Source organism: Tiliqua scincoides, chromosome 6, assembly GCF_035046505.1.
Source record: "Tiliqua scincoides isolate rTilSci1 chromosome 6, rTilSci1.hap2, whole genome shotgun sequence".
NCBI lineage: Eukaryota > Metazoa > Chordata > Lepidosauria > Squamata > Scincidae > Tiliqua > Tiliqua scincoides.
This window is the reverse complement of record NC_089826.1, coordinates 8,174,659-8,190,871: the sequence shown is the minus strand read 5'-3', so window position 1 is coordinate 8,190,871 and position 16,213 is coordinate 8,174,659. Positions and strand designations below refer to the sequence as shown.

At 43.9% G+C, this 16,213-nt stretch overlaps 1 protein-coding gene across 1 annotated transcript; it reads right to left on the bottom strand.

The window, feature by feature from the left end:
• Positions 1-599: 599 nt before the first annotated feature.
• CCNG2 (cyclin G2) lies at positions 600-12,383 on the bottom strand. The gene is made up of 8 exons (XM_066632531.1): positions 12,117-12,383; positions 9,542-9,670; positions 7,423-7,560; positions 6,606-6,856; positions 6,156-6,234; positions 5,961-6,059; positions 4,305-4,510; positions 600-2,083 (listed from the first exon to the last, which is right to left on the bottom strand). Exons 2-8 carry the CDS (start codon positions 9,668-9,670, stop codon positions 1,963-1,965), a joined length of 1,023 nt encoding a protein of 340 aa, XP_066488628.1. The 5' UTR covers positions 12,117-12,383; the 3' UTR covers positions 600-1,962.
• Positions 12,384-16,213: the final 3,830 nt, after the last annotated feature.

Sequence of the window (16,213 nt, the reverse complement as noted above, 5' to 3'; positions counted from 1 at the left end):
CCCTGTCTCCAGGTCATTTATGAAGAGGTTGAAAAGCACCGGTCCCAGGACAGATCCTTGGGGCACACCGCTTTTCACCTCTCTCCATTGTGGACTCTCACCTCCATTTCTCTCTCACCTCTTAATGGACCAGGGAGAAATAATGACAATTATAGAGCTCTGCCAAAGGCCAGGTCAACTCAGGCCAAAAGTCATACTGGATCATCTAAGCAGAAATATTCCCAATGCTTGTATAGCATCGGAACCATACCAAGGGCTTTCATTAGAAACTGAGGCTGTGACACAGGATATGGATGGAGTGAATCGATTGTGTTTTCTCAGAAGTAAACCACACCAACACAACTTTCACCAGGTATTTATGGCCCAATCCAACAGCAAGAATACCCAAGTTTTTCTGCCTTTGGAATCCCACAGGATACCTGTCTATTTTACATTGATGGAAGCCAAATTGCCTATGTTACCTAGCAGCTTACATCTCCCCAACCCTGCCTAATTCTTGGGTGAGTTTTCTCCATTAAGGACATTCTAGTCCCAAGATGTCATTCTATTTGTTCCACCAAGCCACACTAGCTTTCCTGAAAAGTCAAAACAGACTCAGATAAGAAACGCGTTTGGTTTTATTGAATCAAAGCAGAGATCATCTGAGTTATCTTTGAGAGAAAATAGCTTTCAAAAAAACTTTGACACTCAGGCTTATAGTCTCAAAAGAGCCAGCCTTCAATATACAGTATTTATATCATATACAGTATACAATAAATTAATATCTACATGCAAAATACATATAGAAAGTTACATACACACTGTAAAAATACGATTTGAGCTTATTCTTTTTTTTTTCATTTTTATACAGGTTTTTAATTTACATTTTTACACATTTTTGTAAACGTCTTTTTCATAAAAATCAGAGCACACCACACATCACCATTCTCACGTCTGCACTTCAGCCTAGACTGATGGCCACACAATGCTACAACCCTAACTTCTGTTGCCCCTTCATTTCTACCATGGCATTGCTATTACATTATTCTGCTACAGAGTAAGTTTCTTCTTTTGCTCACTTGGCATATTCTAAAATATTAAGTAATGCAACCATAAAGTCTGTGCTTGAGGAAAAAAAAGACAAGCAATTAAGTGTCATTACAACCACTTTATCAACTTCACATTTACCAATATTTCTGCAGAATCCTTTGTATTTTCTGCTTTCACTTAAGCATGCAAGTGCATTATGATTACGGATTTACTTGTGACAAGGTAATACTGGAATAAAATTACAAGAGTTCATAGTTCAAGGGAATGTAGACTTTACATTGAATGCCAGGATTTCTAACTGAATACAAAACATCAAGATTTTCTGAACACACTGTGGTTCCCAATATGAAGATCTGAAAGCTGGCCTTCATATGTTTTAACACTAATATATGCCTGGCATGTTTAACCGGTCTGTCCTCTGATCTGCACTTAAAACGGAAGCTTATTCCTCCCTAAATAATCCAAGCATATGCCTAATTAAATAAGCTTCCCAACACTGAACACAGCTTAAAATAACTAAAAAAAACTCTTTAAAAGAATGTACAGCTAAAATGTTGATTAAAGTACTTCAGACCCCTCCAAAATAAGCATACACCTCTTTGCAATTCAGCCTATCCCCAAAATACTTCTCTGTTAAGATTTAACCTTTGATACTCCAAGATCCAAATTACCAGGATTTTCAAGTACCTATTCAGTTTTACCGCTATCCTGTAGCTCACTATCAGGCAATGTGCCTGTGTTGATATTTCTCACTGAATAAGGACCTAAATAGTTGACTGGAGCAACCTTGCTACATTTGATCATGACCAAATGAAGGGAAAGCAGAATACACATTTGGGGCACCAAGCTAACTGCCAAGGTACAGAGAGCGCATTGCTACTTATTGCCTAAAAGTACTGTACATGCATTAACAGTTCAGTCTAGCACACAGAATCATAGGAGAGAACCTGCCACTTTCATTTTGAGGCCAAAGAAGAAGGTGCTTTCCAGGTCACTTGGTGGAGAACTGCTAAGACTTTCTTCTCCAGAGCTCATATCTTCACAGGAGTCCTCACTAGAAAACATAAATAGTAAATATGATATCAGCCTTAAAAAACTGGAATTAAGAACCGCTTCCTCTCTGGAGACCTTTTGGCAGGGCCTGAAGTCCTTATTTATGAAGGTTTTTAACTGACACCGTCTGCTGGTGCTTTTTAATGATTATTTGCTGTGATCCTGGGTTTTTTAATAGTTTAATATTGTATTGATTTTATGCATGTTTGTTAGCCGCCTTGAGTCTCCTTTGGTGTGGGAGAAAAAACCATCCATCAATAAATATCAATAGCTCTTGAAAAGGCAGATACAAAAAAGAATTTAAACCAGTCATACAAATCAGTCACTACCTGACCTGACACTTCAAATATCCACTTGTGACAGCATTATTTACAGCAGGGGTGTCAAACATAAGGCCCGGGGGCCGGATGCAGCCTCCGAAAGCTTTTTATCCAGCCCACAGGCTCTCAGCTGCTACAGCTGAAATGGCAGTCCACATGAAAATTGGACTTTCCCAAATCTTGAAATATGATCAAGATTTGCATACTCTCTTCTGTCATTTACAGTTAATGAGTTTCTATATAAGAACAGGTCCTGATTTCTGGCCATTAGCCACTTAATGATGTCACTTTCTGCTTAATGACATCACTTCCGGCCCTCAGCTAGAGCCCTGAATGCTAACTTCGGCCCTCTGTATGAAACGAGTTTGACATCTCTGATTTATAGCATACACTTCATCAGCATTTCAGTCGCCATTTTAAAATTCCCTAAAAAATTATAATAGAGGTGTGCTTTTTGATTTTATTTTTTCCACAGATTTTTTTTTGACAAAAATGAGAAATGCAGAAAGCCAGTGTTATGTGTTTTTATTTTGTTATCACTGAAAAACCCATTTCTATTAATAGAACACCTTTCCTAGCAAAGGCAAGGTACCATTTGCAGCCAAATGCATTATATATAGAATTTTAAGTATATATTCTGCTTTTCAAAGCGTAGGAATTTCATTAATCTTCAGAATTTCTGGCACAAATGGATAAAGAACCTGACTGGGACAATCCGTTCAAGCAACAGGCAGAAAAAAACACTAAGGTACTATACAGCAGTGGATCCCAAACTTTTTATCAGCAGGACCCACTTTTCAAAATGACACTGTCAGGATCCACCTAACCTTTCAAAAAGGTGTTTCACTTTACCAGCCATGCAAACCTGTTTTTATCTTTTATGCGGGGGGGGGGGGGGGACCTTCAGAAGGTTGCTTCAAACATGTAAATGGCACATGCTTGTAGTTTCCTCAAAATGTATTGTTAGACACAGCTCTAAGGTTTCATGACCATTCACGCTTGCTTATGATTAACAAAATCGACTGTTCTTGAGAAAGGCCTTTTGTATTTATATTTCTGTTTTCAAAACTAAATACTAAGGCAGCATATTTAAATCCAGTTTTGGACATTTGGGCAATGGCTCAAAGCCATTTAATCCAGGGATTACAGTTGTGCCAAATATCCAGCCCTGCCTGTACATGACCTCAAAATCCTACCAACATTTATTGCAGAGCATCTGCCAGCCTTGGCTATATTACATGATTCTATACATGTCAAATTTTGAAGTAAACACACATGTACTCTTGTCACCTGCCTATGTAAAAATAAAAGAAAGCTAAGGGAAGAGTCTCTATGCCACTACTCCCATGCAACTTAAAGAAGGGGTGAGAAAAGCTGGGACTATTTAAGTTGCATATATATCCCAATGTCCACTTAAAACATGTTAGTATTCTATTGGGACCATATAGCCCAACAGTAACACATGTTGCTGGAACATAACATTGTCTTAAGTTGTTCCAACAATTCCAGTACTCGTGCCTAAAGCGGGTTGGGACATGAGTATGCATTCTAGTTTTAGAAATGGAAAGAACAGGCCATAAGGGTTCTTATAACAAAACTGACCACACAAGACTCAAGTCCGCCAATCTGGAAAATATATACATGCATCCTTCACAACCTATGGGATACATGCACATTCTAGACTGTGATATATGCCACCTCATTTTGACAAATGTGTTTTATCTTTCAAAATGTTAAAAGGTAGAAGAGCTTAGTGATCATCAACAACTAGTCCTTAAATTGCACTCCTAAAACAAAAGTGAATTGGGGCCACATGAACTGCCATTATTGAATTCACATGCCATCTTTAAGTAACTGTTAAAAGTTATGGCAGTTACTCAAGATCCTTCAGACAATACTTACTTCTCACTTTCATCAAAGCAGCCAGCCTCGGGGATTGTGGGCAACTCAGGTACACTGTAATAGCTGTTTTGAAGGTTTTGGGCGGTACGTCTTGAAACAATCCAAACTAGCTTTTTGTGGTCTGGTTTGCAGCATGTAGGAGAAGAGTAATCTGCTAAACATTTTGAGACCAATTCTCTCCAATACAGCAAGTCACTGTCACTTATCTTTAAATTGGAGGAGGGGAAGAGAGAGAGACATCCCACACATTTATGTTAGTATCTTTAAAAAAAACTTCAACAAATTCACTATGGCACACTTGAGAGTACACTCCACTGAACACACTGGACATTACTTTCAAGTAAACATGCACAGCCTCACACTGATTCAGTATGTTTCTTAGTCACATCTGAAGCAAGTACACCAATTTCAAGGGAGAAATTCTTAATCTTAAATAAGAACTAGAACTGCAGTCTGGACGACATGCTAAAGAGTTAACTATCGATGTAGTCCAATGCAACCTTAAGCACACAGGAAAGATTTAGAATGCACACTAAGTTGAAACATGTCTCTTGTGCTCGATTCTCTGCCTACTACTGCTTATCTGCTGGCTCTCTTAGTCAAGTATCAGACTCATAGCCCAATCCTCACAAGGCCTTTACAATGCTGGAATTAATGTTCTGGCAACATAAAGTCCTTTAAGGCTGTTGCAAAAGGCAACATACCACACAGCTTGGCATGGCCATCATCACAAGCAATGAGTGCCTGGGTCTGCAGGCTAGCAGTTGCCCTACAAGACCTGACACAGGTAAGTCAGTGCATGGGGTGGATGGGAGGTGAGTGGAACAGGAAAGGCAGGTAATATTGGCAACGGTGCTGCTGATATCAGGACTACTCAGACCTGTGCCAACTATTTAACTAGCACAGGTTCAGGTAGACCTAGCATGGTAGTAAGGGCTTACCCTGGGGCAGGGGAACAAATGTTCCCTTACCTAAAGGAGCCCTTTGTGGTTCAAAACTCCCCCAAAGGATCCAGCTCGCTCTGTTGGAGCAGGTACATCAGCTCATGGGGAGTTAGACAGGATTGGGTTGCCCCTGTGAGGTGGATAAAATCAACTCAGTCATACTTTTACTGTAGTTGAGTATAAATCCTCCAAAAATAGTTATAGAAGACACTTGCTTCAAGAGTACTGAATAATGCCAGTGAGTACCTCTTGCAAATACAGAGCTCAAACTCATGTACTGCCATCACCTTAGTAATGTTAAATCTGGGGTGGGGAGGCACCACTAGTGACTGTAGTAATGCCAGCTCCTGCACCACGTAATGTGTGAACTGCATTCACGCAACAGCCCAAGTGGACAGGCTGCTTGTGGAGCAGACATATGCTTTGCAGCCCCACAAGACAACTTACACCTCCTGTTCACAATTATCACATGATAGATATAAAGTGAAAGGTGCTTTCTCATTACAAAAAGCACTTACTGCGTACTTTGTTTCTGAAATGTGCCTCTGCAAAATGGCTTTTAAAGTTTTTCAGTCACTTGGCCTCAGACATCTTCCCCATAATGAATGGGGAAGATTTCCTTGAGAAGTCTCAGTTTTCAAAGCTGGTATTTCATCACATGGCATTATGATTTCTGAGAGCAAGAGAAATTAAATGATACTGGCTTTCTTACCTTTGAATGCTTCTGAACACACAAAACAATCTCAAACAATTCAATCGATTTCAAAGTCTGCACTTCCAGAGAGAGAAGGCACAAAGCCAAGATGGATGCCTGAAAGTACAAAAACATTAAGAAAATAAAATCCTGCTCAGTTATTTATTACTAGACTAACTTCGGCCTGCTGAGCAGTCCATCTGACAGACTTACTTTTGCTTTTGAAAAGACTAGTCGGCAGTTACAAGCTTTCAGCTGTGCTTCCAGTTTGTCAAGATTCAACAACTCTTTCCTATAATGGAAGAAGCGGAACAAGTTTAAGTAGGTTAATAAGGAAAGCAACAGTCAACAAAAGAAATGTCAGTATTACTCAACTGGGGGTGGTGGACTGACCATGGGCAAGTTCATTCCTTAATCTACAACCCTGGAAGTAGCTCACCTGGCCCATGTACTCTATAGAAGTTACTGTGCATGAACATATACTGGATCATAGGGGAACAAGTCACCTAGGTCTGAAGCACCTGAAGACATAGCAAGCAGCTGAAGAAACATAGGCAATGTTTTGCATATTCCCTCTCCCAACAGGTAGGGCCTAAGCTAAACCTAACAGGTTTCAAATTCTTTCTTCTATGTAACAGGGAATTTGACTGATTCAATACTTACCTTTCTGAGGTATGACAGAGTACAATAGTATGGTACAAGTGCAAAAAGGTTAAGGCAGTAGTAGCTTTGAAGTCAAAGTGCAATTTTTCAGAGATTATTTTTTCCATTCGCCTCAAATCTGACACAGTGCATTTGCACTGGCTAATCCGGATGACATCGTGGAGAGATGGAATGTTGCATTCTTCCTCAACCACCTGGGCAGCCAGCTGAAAACAACAGACTCCAATACAGGACAAATGCTTAGGTTTCACCTAAGGAAAAGAAAATGAACAGGCAATGAATAGTAAACTGCCTAGTAATTACATGCAATTCTTGACAAACCAAACACATTTTAAAGTATGGCAAATCTGTTCAGCATTCTGTGATTACAGAAACAACTGAACTTGAAACAACCACCAGAATAATAAGAGTCTTGCAGCTGAACCAAGATTTCTGATATAACACTAAAACAAGATGTAGCAAGTCCAGACTGTAACCTTAAATCTCTATGGCATTAACACTGGCAACAATCGCCATTCATTAGAATTTGAGCAATACATTATTAGGGTTCACCAGGAACGGGGGGGGGGGCGCCTAAAGATTCAGTTGACAACCATGGCAACATCACCACAATCAATTTAAGGAGTAAATGGTAGCAAGAGTTTAATAAGCCAGTTTGTCCTGAATTTAATCCCTAATTCTGAAAAAGTTGTTCATGGACTATTCTAGATAAACAGAAATACACTAACAATCAAATCAAGTGTCAAAAGCTATGGAAACAGTACTTCAATACACTATGTGCCAAAATGTTATACAGTAACTTGCCATTTCCAAATACCTTCATAAGTGCCAAAAATCTGTCCAATATGTTGACAGCCAGGACAAATGTTTCTGTGGCAAACCCAAAGAAGTTGGTCAGACTCCAGAGATCTTCCACTTTTGCATTCCTCAGGCTTGGACACAGGGTGTTTTCATTCTGTTGCAGGAAGAACAACATTTTGATATAACAATGGCCAACATCTCCCACATCACACAGCTGAAGATAGCAGGCAAACTCTCCCTAACTATGTTGTCCAGAAGTGTAATTCATCTTAATATGACATCACCTAACTATGCTGTCCAGAGTCCACTTCATCTCAGCATGACATCACCTATCCCCCCCAAAAAAAAGCTTGACCAGGGAGAGTCAAGCCCCAAATTAAAGCATTGCTTCTATCAGAAAACTGCATCACAGCAAAGATTCACATTAGCCAGACTAACAGCAACATGCTCCTAACAGTATGGCAGACACCCTTCCCATGGAAGAGTAAGAAAGTATTCGTACATCTCTGGAGCAGCTTTTCACTCAGAGTGGGAAGAGCATGCATCAGGTATGGAGCAGCATGTGACTTGTGCCACATAACAGGATGTGCCAAGTCACTTGGGGATCAGCACTTTCCTGGCTGCAAGCTGCATACAAGGAAACCTTGAATTTACAGATACCTAAATCAACACTGGTTGGAACAATATAACTTTTCTAGTCTCTCTTCTTCAATACTTCAAGGCCAGAAGGCAACAGGAGTGTGCACCATTCTGGTACAAAAGAATGCAATGCAGTGGGACAAGCTGTGTAAGCAACAGCCCCTAGCAGGAAGCCTCTTCCAGCATTATGCTGCTGCTTATATACTGGCTTAACTGTACTTTTGATACTGCAACAGGGAGATGGGGTTCAAATTACTACAAGTTACATGGGAATCCTATACATTTATAGAACCATGTTTTTTTTACAACATTAATAAAAGTTTCTGTAATTGGGGACTATTGACAATGTGTGATAACCACCCAAATGAAGAATTTTCAAAATATTTTAAAATATTTACATCCCACATTTCCCTTCCCTATCAAAAAAGCCCAAGTATTTTTTTTCTACATAATAGTAGTCCTGTCCCCAAAAGACTAAACTGCACTCTTAAGACAACAGCAGGAGCTGGCAATAGTTGCCACTCTTAAGACAGCAAGAAATGGAGCATGGCTACTGCCTCCATTCTCTCTATTTCACGTATTATTGACCAGAAATGATTACTTAAATATCTCAATAGAGCACGATCCTAACAGTGCTTTATTTTGGATGGGCTCTGGGCAGTGCTGAAAGGCCTGCCATTTCATGTAAAGATCTTTTCACAAAACAAAGGCAATATATACAATAAGCTGACACATAAGTATGTACAGTCAGACCTTGTCATCCATGGATTTAACACAACATGGGTTCCCCAACCCATGCTGAGGCATGTCCTGTACCCTCCAAACTTGAGCAGAGTTGTGCTCTAGTCATGTCTAGAAGGTGTTCTGAGGACTCCAAAAGGCCTAAGAAAGGCACTTTCAGTTTTTTGGGGAAAAAACAGAGGTGCCTTTCTAAGGCCTTATAGTCTATTCTGAAGGCTGGAGAGGCCTTGCAGCTCTGGTCATGTTTGAAGATCTAGCACACTCTGACCCGTTGATTTGTTTATCCATGGGTTTTGGCATCCATGGGGGTTCTGGAAATGGAACCCCCACAGATGCCAAGATGCGACTTGCAACAGTGAACCTTTCTTTGGAGAGAATGTATGTATGCTTTAATACTCAAACAATATTTCCCAAACTGGATTGGGATCCACCAGTGTGACACAAGCCAATTTTTGGTGGAGCACAAGACCTCAATCATTATTCATTAATTATTTATTATTATAAACAAAAATATTTCTTTATAGATCTTTTTTTTGACAGCAGTTTGCAACAGAGCATTGTTTTTAGAGATGCACCCCAGTGCTAAAATGTTTGGGAAGCACTGCTCTACAACATTGTCAGCGATAATATTAACAGCTCTCAGGAACTATGTGGAACAGAAAGCCTAAGCTTTGGGCCATTTCCTCAGATGTGTCATCACAGCTCAAGCTATATGAACAGTTAATTCCCAACCCCAGGGACATGCATCTCCTCACCTCAGCAGTGCACTCAATCAGGCTCAGCCCTTTCTCACGAGGTTGGTATTTCCATTCTTGTTCCAAATGGAGTTTCAGTTGCTTGAAGAGCCAACTGCTCATCTGTTCTTCGGCTCCAATATCCTTCATCTGGGGGAGGGGGTGGAGAGAGACCACAAACTTTATCAAGTTTTATATTCAATTTTATAGTTATTTAAAAGGATGAAGGTGCATTACAACAGTCACAATCCAATCACAAACGTTAGCAGTTTAAGCAGACAAATTGCCTCCAGCCTGCATTTAAGAAGCCTGCTAACTAAAAACCTGGCCATTCCTAAAGAGTTCCAAAGTACGGTTTACAATAGGTTGTAAAATGGGAGGAGGGAGAAGCAGGGACAACAGTCATGAATCATCTCCAGTGTAAAAGAACAAAGACTCCCTGCCCCTTATTTCACCCAGTGGTGGATAGGGAGAGGGGGGAAGTAGAGCACTGATGACAACTGTCACGTACGCTGTGGCAGCAACATCCAGATCTGACTGAAAGGGGCAGCAAAACACAACGCGCACTAGCAATCACCATCCAAGGTTTGGTCAATAGGCTGCACTTCAATCCACACTTTCTTGAGAATAAGACAGTGAAATAACTACTTATCTTATTTCTGAGTAAGTTCTAGGATCCAACTACCCAAGTGATGGCATTTTGATGACTTATGCACATTTAAGGAACGTAAGGATTTAAGAATCAGCATATGATCCAACCTACCAGATTTCAGATTCTACTTAGCCAGTTTTGATTGTACTCCCAGTAAGGTGGGAGCCTCACAACAGCCTGCAACCTTTTGACTTCATACAGCTTAAGGACTGTCTCTCATACACACAAGTCCTTACTCCAAACCATAATTTCAGCCTAGTTTTCATCTGCCATTATTTGTATTAAGTGATACATTTTAAATATTTTCAGTTTAGGTTTTTAGTTTAAAGAAGTTGAGGAGAGACAGAAAACTAGGGGAAAACTACAACCAAGGCTCGTCCTCGAGGACTGTCTCGCATTTGTTCTGATTCTTGGAGTCAAGCCCTGAGGAATGTTTAATGAACATAAATGGACTCCAACTCTAGCCAAGGCTTGAGGCCAAGTACATGCTCTTTTTACAAAGGCGGAACACTGCACAATTATCATACTCAATCCATTATCAATGCTGGTGCACCAGAGAGGCACCCTGATAAACATAAGGGTGTGTCTTGCGTATTTGTTTACTTTAAAAAAAAACCACAGCCAATCCATTTTCTCTTACAAATCTGAAGCAGTTTACAAGGCAGTTTCAATCTGAACAAATCCTAAAACCACTTCACACTTGCTCTCCCCCCCCCCCGTTTCTTTTCTCAACAAACCTCCAATATACTGAATCTGAAACCAGCCCCAATTTTCTCTGCTGTCCTCCGATCCCATCCTCAAGAGCAGTGGTTCTCAACCTGTCGTCCCCGAGACCCTAAGAATTGGTCTGCAAGGCCTTAGGAAAAAAAAGGATGATCACCTTTGGTGTCTTACCAAGTGAGCACTCCCCCAAGGACCACTGAAGCATCAGCTGTGGCTATAGGTATTCTGTTCTCCACCCTCTCTGATGGTCCAGTGGTTGCTAAAGTGCCAGCTGAAGGAGGGTTCATTCTCCACCCTTTCTGTTAGTCCATGGAGGAGCGCTCACTTAGCAAGATGCTTCCCCATGGACCATTAGAGAGGGCAGAGAATGGAGCCCCCCCAGCTGACATTTCTAGTGGGTTGCCGAGCACTCCCCCATGGGCTACCAAACTGAATAGTATTTTTTTTGTGTGTAGGGGGATGGAGGGGATTGCATGTGGTCCAGAACAATTCCAATGTTTGCCTCAGTGGCCTGCAGGCTCCTAAAGGTTGGAAACCAAGAGCTTTCATGTCAACCATCAGGTTGTGCATTTGAGCTGCCGCCCCAAGCAAGACAACTTCGTTCCCCCAGCCAACATATCCCAACTTTACCAAGCTCCCCACAGACTACAGCTGTCATTCCCTCTTCTTTCTGTGGCACTTATGTGCTCCTGCCCCTCTAAGGCTGCAATCCTAACCATACTTTCCTGAGAGTAATCCCCACTGATCAAAATGAGTAGACCTGGTTAGTGAGTAATCCCCACTGAGTAGACCTGGTTAGGATTGTGCCCCAAGACACTCCCCACCGCACATTCAGGAAGGCCTCAGGCAGAGGGAGAGCACTGGCCCACTGCCATCTCCAAAGCAGCCCCCACTAACCCCCATCCCTCTGCCACTCCAGAATGAGGGGGGCAAAGCACTTCATGCAAGAAGCACCCCCTGATGCCCACCCACCCCAAAGCCACCCACTGCAAGAAAAGCCTGGCGCCAAAGCCCCTGTGGTGGGGGGCACGATCACCCCATCAAGGGGAGCCCCCAAATGGCTGCCTCCCCCTATAGTGCTGGGGGCAGCCTGGCATGGAGACAGCCCCCCAGGGAAGCAGGACCCCCCCCAAGGGAGAAGCAGCCAGAGGGGGAGGACGAGCCTCCCGGCTGCGCCCCGCCCCGCCCCGCCCCGGGGGACGTGCCCTAGCGAGCGCCCACCTCTCCTGAGCAGCGCCCCGGCCACGGAGAGGGCGAGGAGGATGACGGTCGGGGGCCGGGGCGACGGGAGGCGGCCGAGCCCGCTCACGGCGCCCACGACGACAGCAGCTGCCTTCCGCCCCAGCAGCCCCGCACCCAGGCCGCGGCCCTCCCCGCCCAGCCTCAGCGCCACAGCCGCAGCGTCGCCATCGCCGCCCTCCGACTCCCCTGGACTCCTCCGAGGGGCCGCCGCTTCAAAATGGAGTCTCCTGGACCCGAGCACCGCTCGACCACGCCCCCTTCGATCACATGACCCGCCCCCGCTCGCTTTTGTTTCTCCCCTCAGCCGCACAACGGCGGTGCGCGGAGGCATCTCGAGGCGGGCGATGTGGCTCCTGAGGGGAGGGGCGGAGCGCTCCGAAAAATAGTCCCCCCGCTGCTTTCACCGCTACGTTCAGTTCTGACTGGCAGTTCTTTGGATGGGAGGAGCAGCGGAAAAGCCCTTCCGCGAGCGCCGAGTGCCGAGCCGTTGCTTCGCCTCTGGTTCCCAGGGAGGAAGGGACTGCGGAAGGATACATCAGTCAAATCACTCCTTTAAAGGGACAGGGGAGGGGGAAGAAACTCTGTTTTGAAAAGTCCGCCCAAATGCTAGCGCGCTGATTGGCCATCGAAGGGCGAGTGTCGATTGGACAGACAGTCCTCGCTGGTCAGGCCTTTGTGTTCCCGGATGTTTTTTGGTTCGAAGGGACTGTGTTTGTTGACGGAGGCGGAGCCACTGCCCAGCCACTGGCCAATGAGAAGACGCTCTTCCCTCCCTCCTCCCCCGCCTTTTCCACCTCTAGCCTGGTTTCTTCCAGCCAGGTGGGGGGAGGGGCCCAACTGTCACTAACTGTCAATTTTCCAACGGTCATTTTCCAACTGTCTCAACTGCCTTTTACCTCAGGGCGGTGTTTCTCAAACATTGCAGCACTGGGACCCACCCTTTAGAATGACAGTCAGAACCCACCTGGTGTGATGTCATTCACCTGGAAGTGATGCCACAGCCAGGAGTGACATCATAAAGCAGCAAAATTTCTAACACCTCAGGTGTGATATCATTAACCTGGATGTGATGTCACGACCAGAAGTGATGTCAAGCAGGAAAAATTTTTAACACCTCAGGTGTGATGTCATTCACCTGGAGGTGATGTCACGGCCAGCAGTGACATCATCAAGCAGGACAATGTTTAACTCCTCAGGTGTGATGTCATTAACCTGGAAGTGATGTCATGGCCAGAAGTGACATCATCAAGCAGGAAAAATTTTTAACACCCCTCCTTAAAACGTTGTTGGCAACCTTCAGTCCCGAAAGACTATGGTATCGCGCTCTGAATGGTGGTTCTGGAACAGCATCTAGCGTGGCTGAAAAGGCCGATTCAGGAGTGACAATTCCTTCCACACCGGGAGCAAGTGCAATCTGTCCCTGGTCTGTCTCCCTGGCTATGGGCCATCCTTCTTTGCCTCTTAGCCTCAGACTGTTGGCCAAGTGTCTCTTCAAACTGGGAAAGGCCATGTTGCACAGCCTGCCTCCAAGCGGGCCGCTCAGAGGCCAGGGTTTCCCACTTGTTGAGGTCCACTCCTAAGGCCTTCAGATCCCTCTTGCAGATGTCCTTGTATCGCAGCTGTGGTCTACCTGTAGGGCACTTTCCTTGCACGAGTTCTCCATAAAGGAGATCTTTTGGGATCCGGCCATCATCCATTCTCAGGACATGACCGAGCCAACGCAGGCGTCTCTGTTTCAGCAGTGAATACATGCTAGGGATTCCAGCACATTCCAGGACTGTGTTGTTTGGAACTTTGTCCTGCCAGGTGATGCCGAGAATGCATCGGAGGCAGCTCATGTGGAAAGCGTTCAGTTTCCTCTCCTGTTGTGAGCAAAGAGTCCATGACTCGCTGCAGTACAGAAGTGTACTCAGGACGCATGCTCTGTAGACCTGGATCTTGGTATGTTCCGTCAGCTTCTTATTGGACCAGACTCTCTTTGTGAGTCTGGAAAACGTGGTAGCTGCTTTACCGATGCATTTGTTTAGCTCGGTATCGAGAGAAAGAGTGTCGGAGATCATTGAGCCAAGGTACACAAAGTCATGGACATCATCAAGCAGGAAAATTTTTTAACACCCCTCTTTAAAACAAAATAACATCAAATCAATTAAGTAAATTAAAAGTTTACAATAAATTTAAACATTTATTTAAGATAAAGAAGTAACCTCTTAGGGCCCAATCCTATCCAATTTTCCAGTGCCGGTGTAGCCGTGCCAATGGGGCATGTACTGCATTCTGTGGTGGGGAGGCAGTCACAGAGGCATCCTCAAATTATGGGAACATTTATTCCCTTACCTCTGGGCTGCATTACGGCTGCACTGGTGCTGGAAAGTTGGATTGGATTGGGCTCTTAATCCTCTCAAGCCATTGCTGATCTGTTTAAAAAAAACAACTCCCCAAACATCCCAAAGGCTGCAATCCTATCCATGCTTACTTGGGAGTAAGCCCCATTGACAATCATTGTTAAAAGCATATACACAGTAGCCTTTTAAAAGTGCATATTTAATATTTACCCCAATGCAGTCACACACCATCACTGAAATGAATGGGGACCTGCCTCAAATTGGCTCGCAGCCCACCTAGTGGGTCCCAACCCACCATTTGTGAAACACTGCCTTAGGAAAAAGAAGCTGGAGGAGCAGCCCTCTCCCCTGATTTGGTCTTGGGGAGCTCAGAGTAAAGGACTCCTCTTGACGTCCTTCTGTTGTGCTGCCTGCCCAGACAGTGCCCAAACTGTCCTCCTCAGTTTTGGAATTGCTTTGATGGCTTTTTCTCTCTGTGCCTTCAACGGTTGTGTGGCAGGCAGACACTCAGAAGGTGCATCCCTTCGTCCTGTGGCTGCGTTGCCTTCTGCAAAGACAAAAGGCTGCCCCGCTTGCATGCTGCATCTGTGAAGTCCCTGCCCACATGGCTTTCGTGGTTGGCCGGATCCAGCCCCAAGACATAGGTTGCTAACCCATGTTCTAGAATATATACTGGCTTTGTGCCTGACCCACCAAAGGGAAAGCATTTCTGAAATAATAGGCTAGGCACTAGAATTGTCAAGGCATGCCATCAGTTTTCGACAATTGACAAGGCACACCATGCTGCCAGCGAGGGGCTCACATCGCCCATTGGACCTACCCATAAATGACCTCCCCTCAAATTCCTGTGGCACACCTGTGGACCACTCACCGCACACCAATCCGCCAAGGTACAGTAGTTGAAAATAACTGAGCTAGCCCCCCTAGCTAGCTTGTGGCTGTCAGTTAAAATGAGGATGACTGGTAGAGCTTGGACTAGACGGTTTTGCTGGTCAGAATTTCTGAGTGCAAAGTAATAATAACTTTTGAGCAATGGGCCCGCCTGGAAAGTTTCGTTCTAAAGGTAAATGTTTGGAAAAAGTATGACTCATGGAAACTGTTTAGTAACATGAGCTTTGGCAGGTTTTTCTGGATTGTGATGTGTTTTAGGGATAAACAACATGCATTTTTACAAAGCAGCACCAAAGCCATTTCAATATTGCGGTTATAGGTTGTCCTTATTCTTGCCTTTGTTGCTATGTTTTGAGCTGCCAAGGTACAGGCAGGCCAGTAAAGGGATTATTACCAATGTCCCACACAGCAGTATCACCTTCATGGTTACCAAGCAGGTTTTTTTACACTATACCAAAACCAACACTAGTTGCACAGCATGATTTTTCTATACTAGTGGAAACCAGTTCACGTGTTTCAGGGCACTTACAGGGCTAATTAATTAAGCCTTCCCATACCTGTGGGGTGTCAACTTTTTTCATCAGGAGCATCAGCAAGGCCAAGCATCAAAGTAGTTTTTTGTAATGGAGAGAATCATTGTGGTATGTGGAACCACATATTTATGCCCCAAAGGACTTAAGTACTAGCAGTGGAAATGAAATGGAGCTGAGGCATCTACTGATATCAGGGATAGCCAACAGGCAGCCTACAAGTAACCTCTCATTGACCGTTTAACTCAGTTTTGCCCAGCCCCCAGGTGTACACAATTTGATCCTTGTTGCGTATATGCAACATTAGAACATA

Bases quoted from the DNA above. Each gene is read 5' to 3' on its own strand.
- CCNG2 (XM_066632531.1), bottom strand. From the start codon at position 9,670: ATGAAGGATATTGGAGCCGAAGAACAGATGAGCAGTTGGCTCTTCAAG. The intron at 6,235-6,605 runs GTAAGTATTGAA...CTTCCATTATAG, and splicing joins CTCTGTCATACCTCAGAAAG to GAAAGAGTTGTTGAATCTTG. The intron at 6,060-6,155 runs GTAAGTCTGTCA...TTGTACTTTCAG, and splicing joins TAGTCTTTTCAAAAGCAAAA to GCATCCATCTTGGCTTTGTG.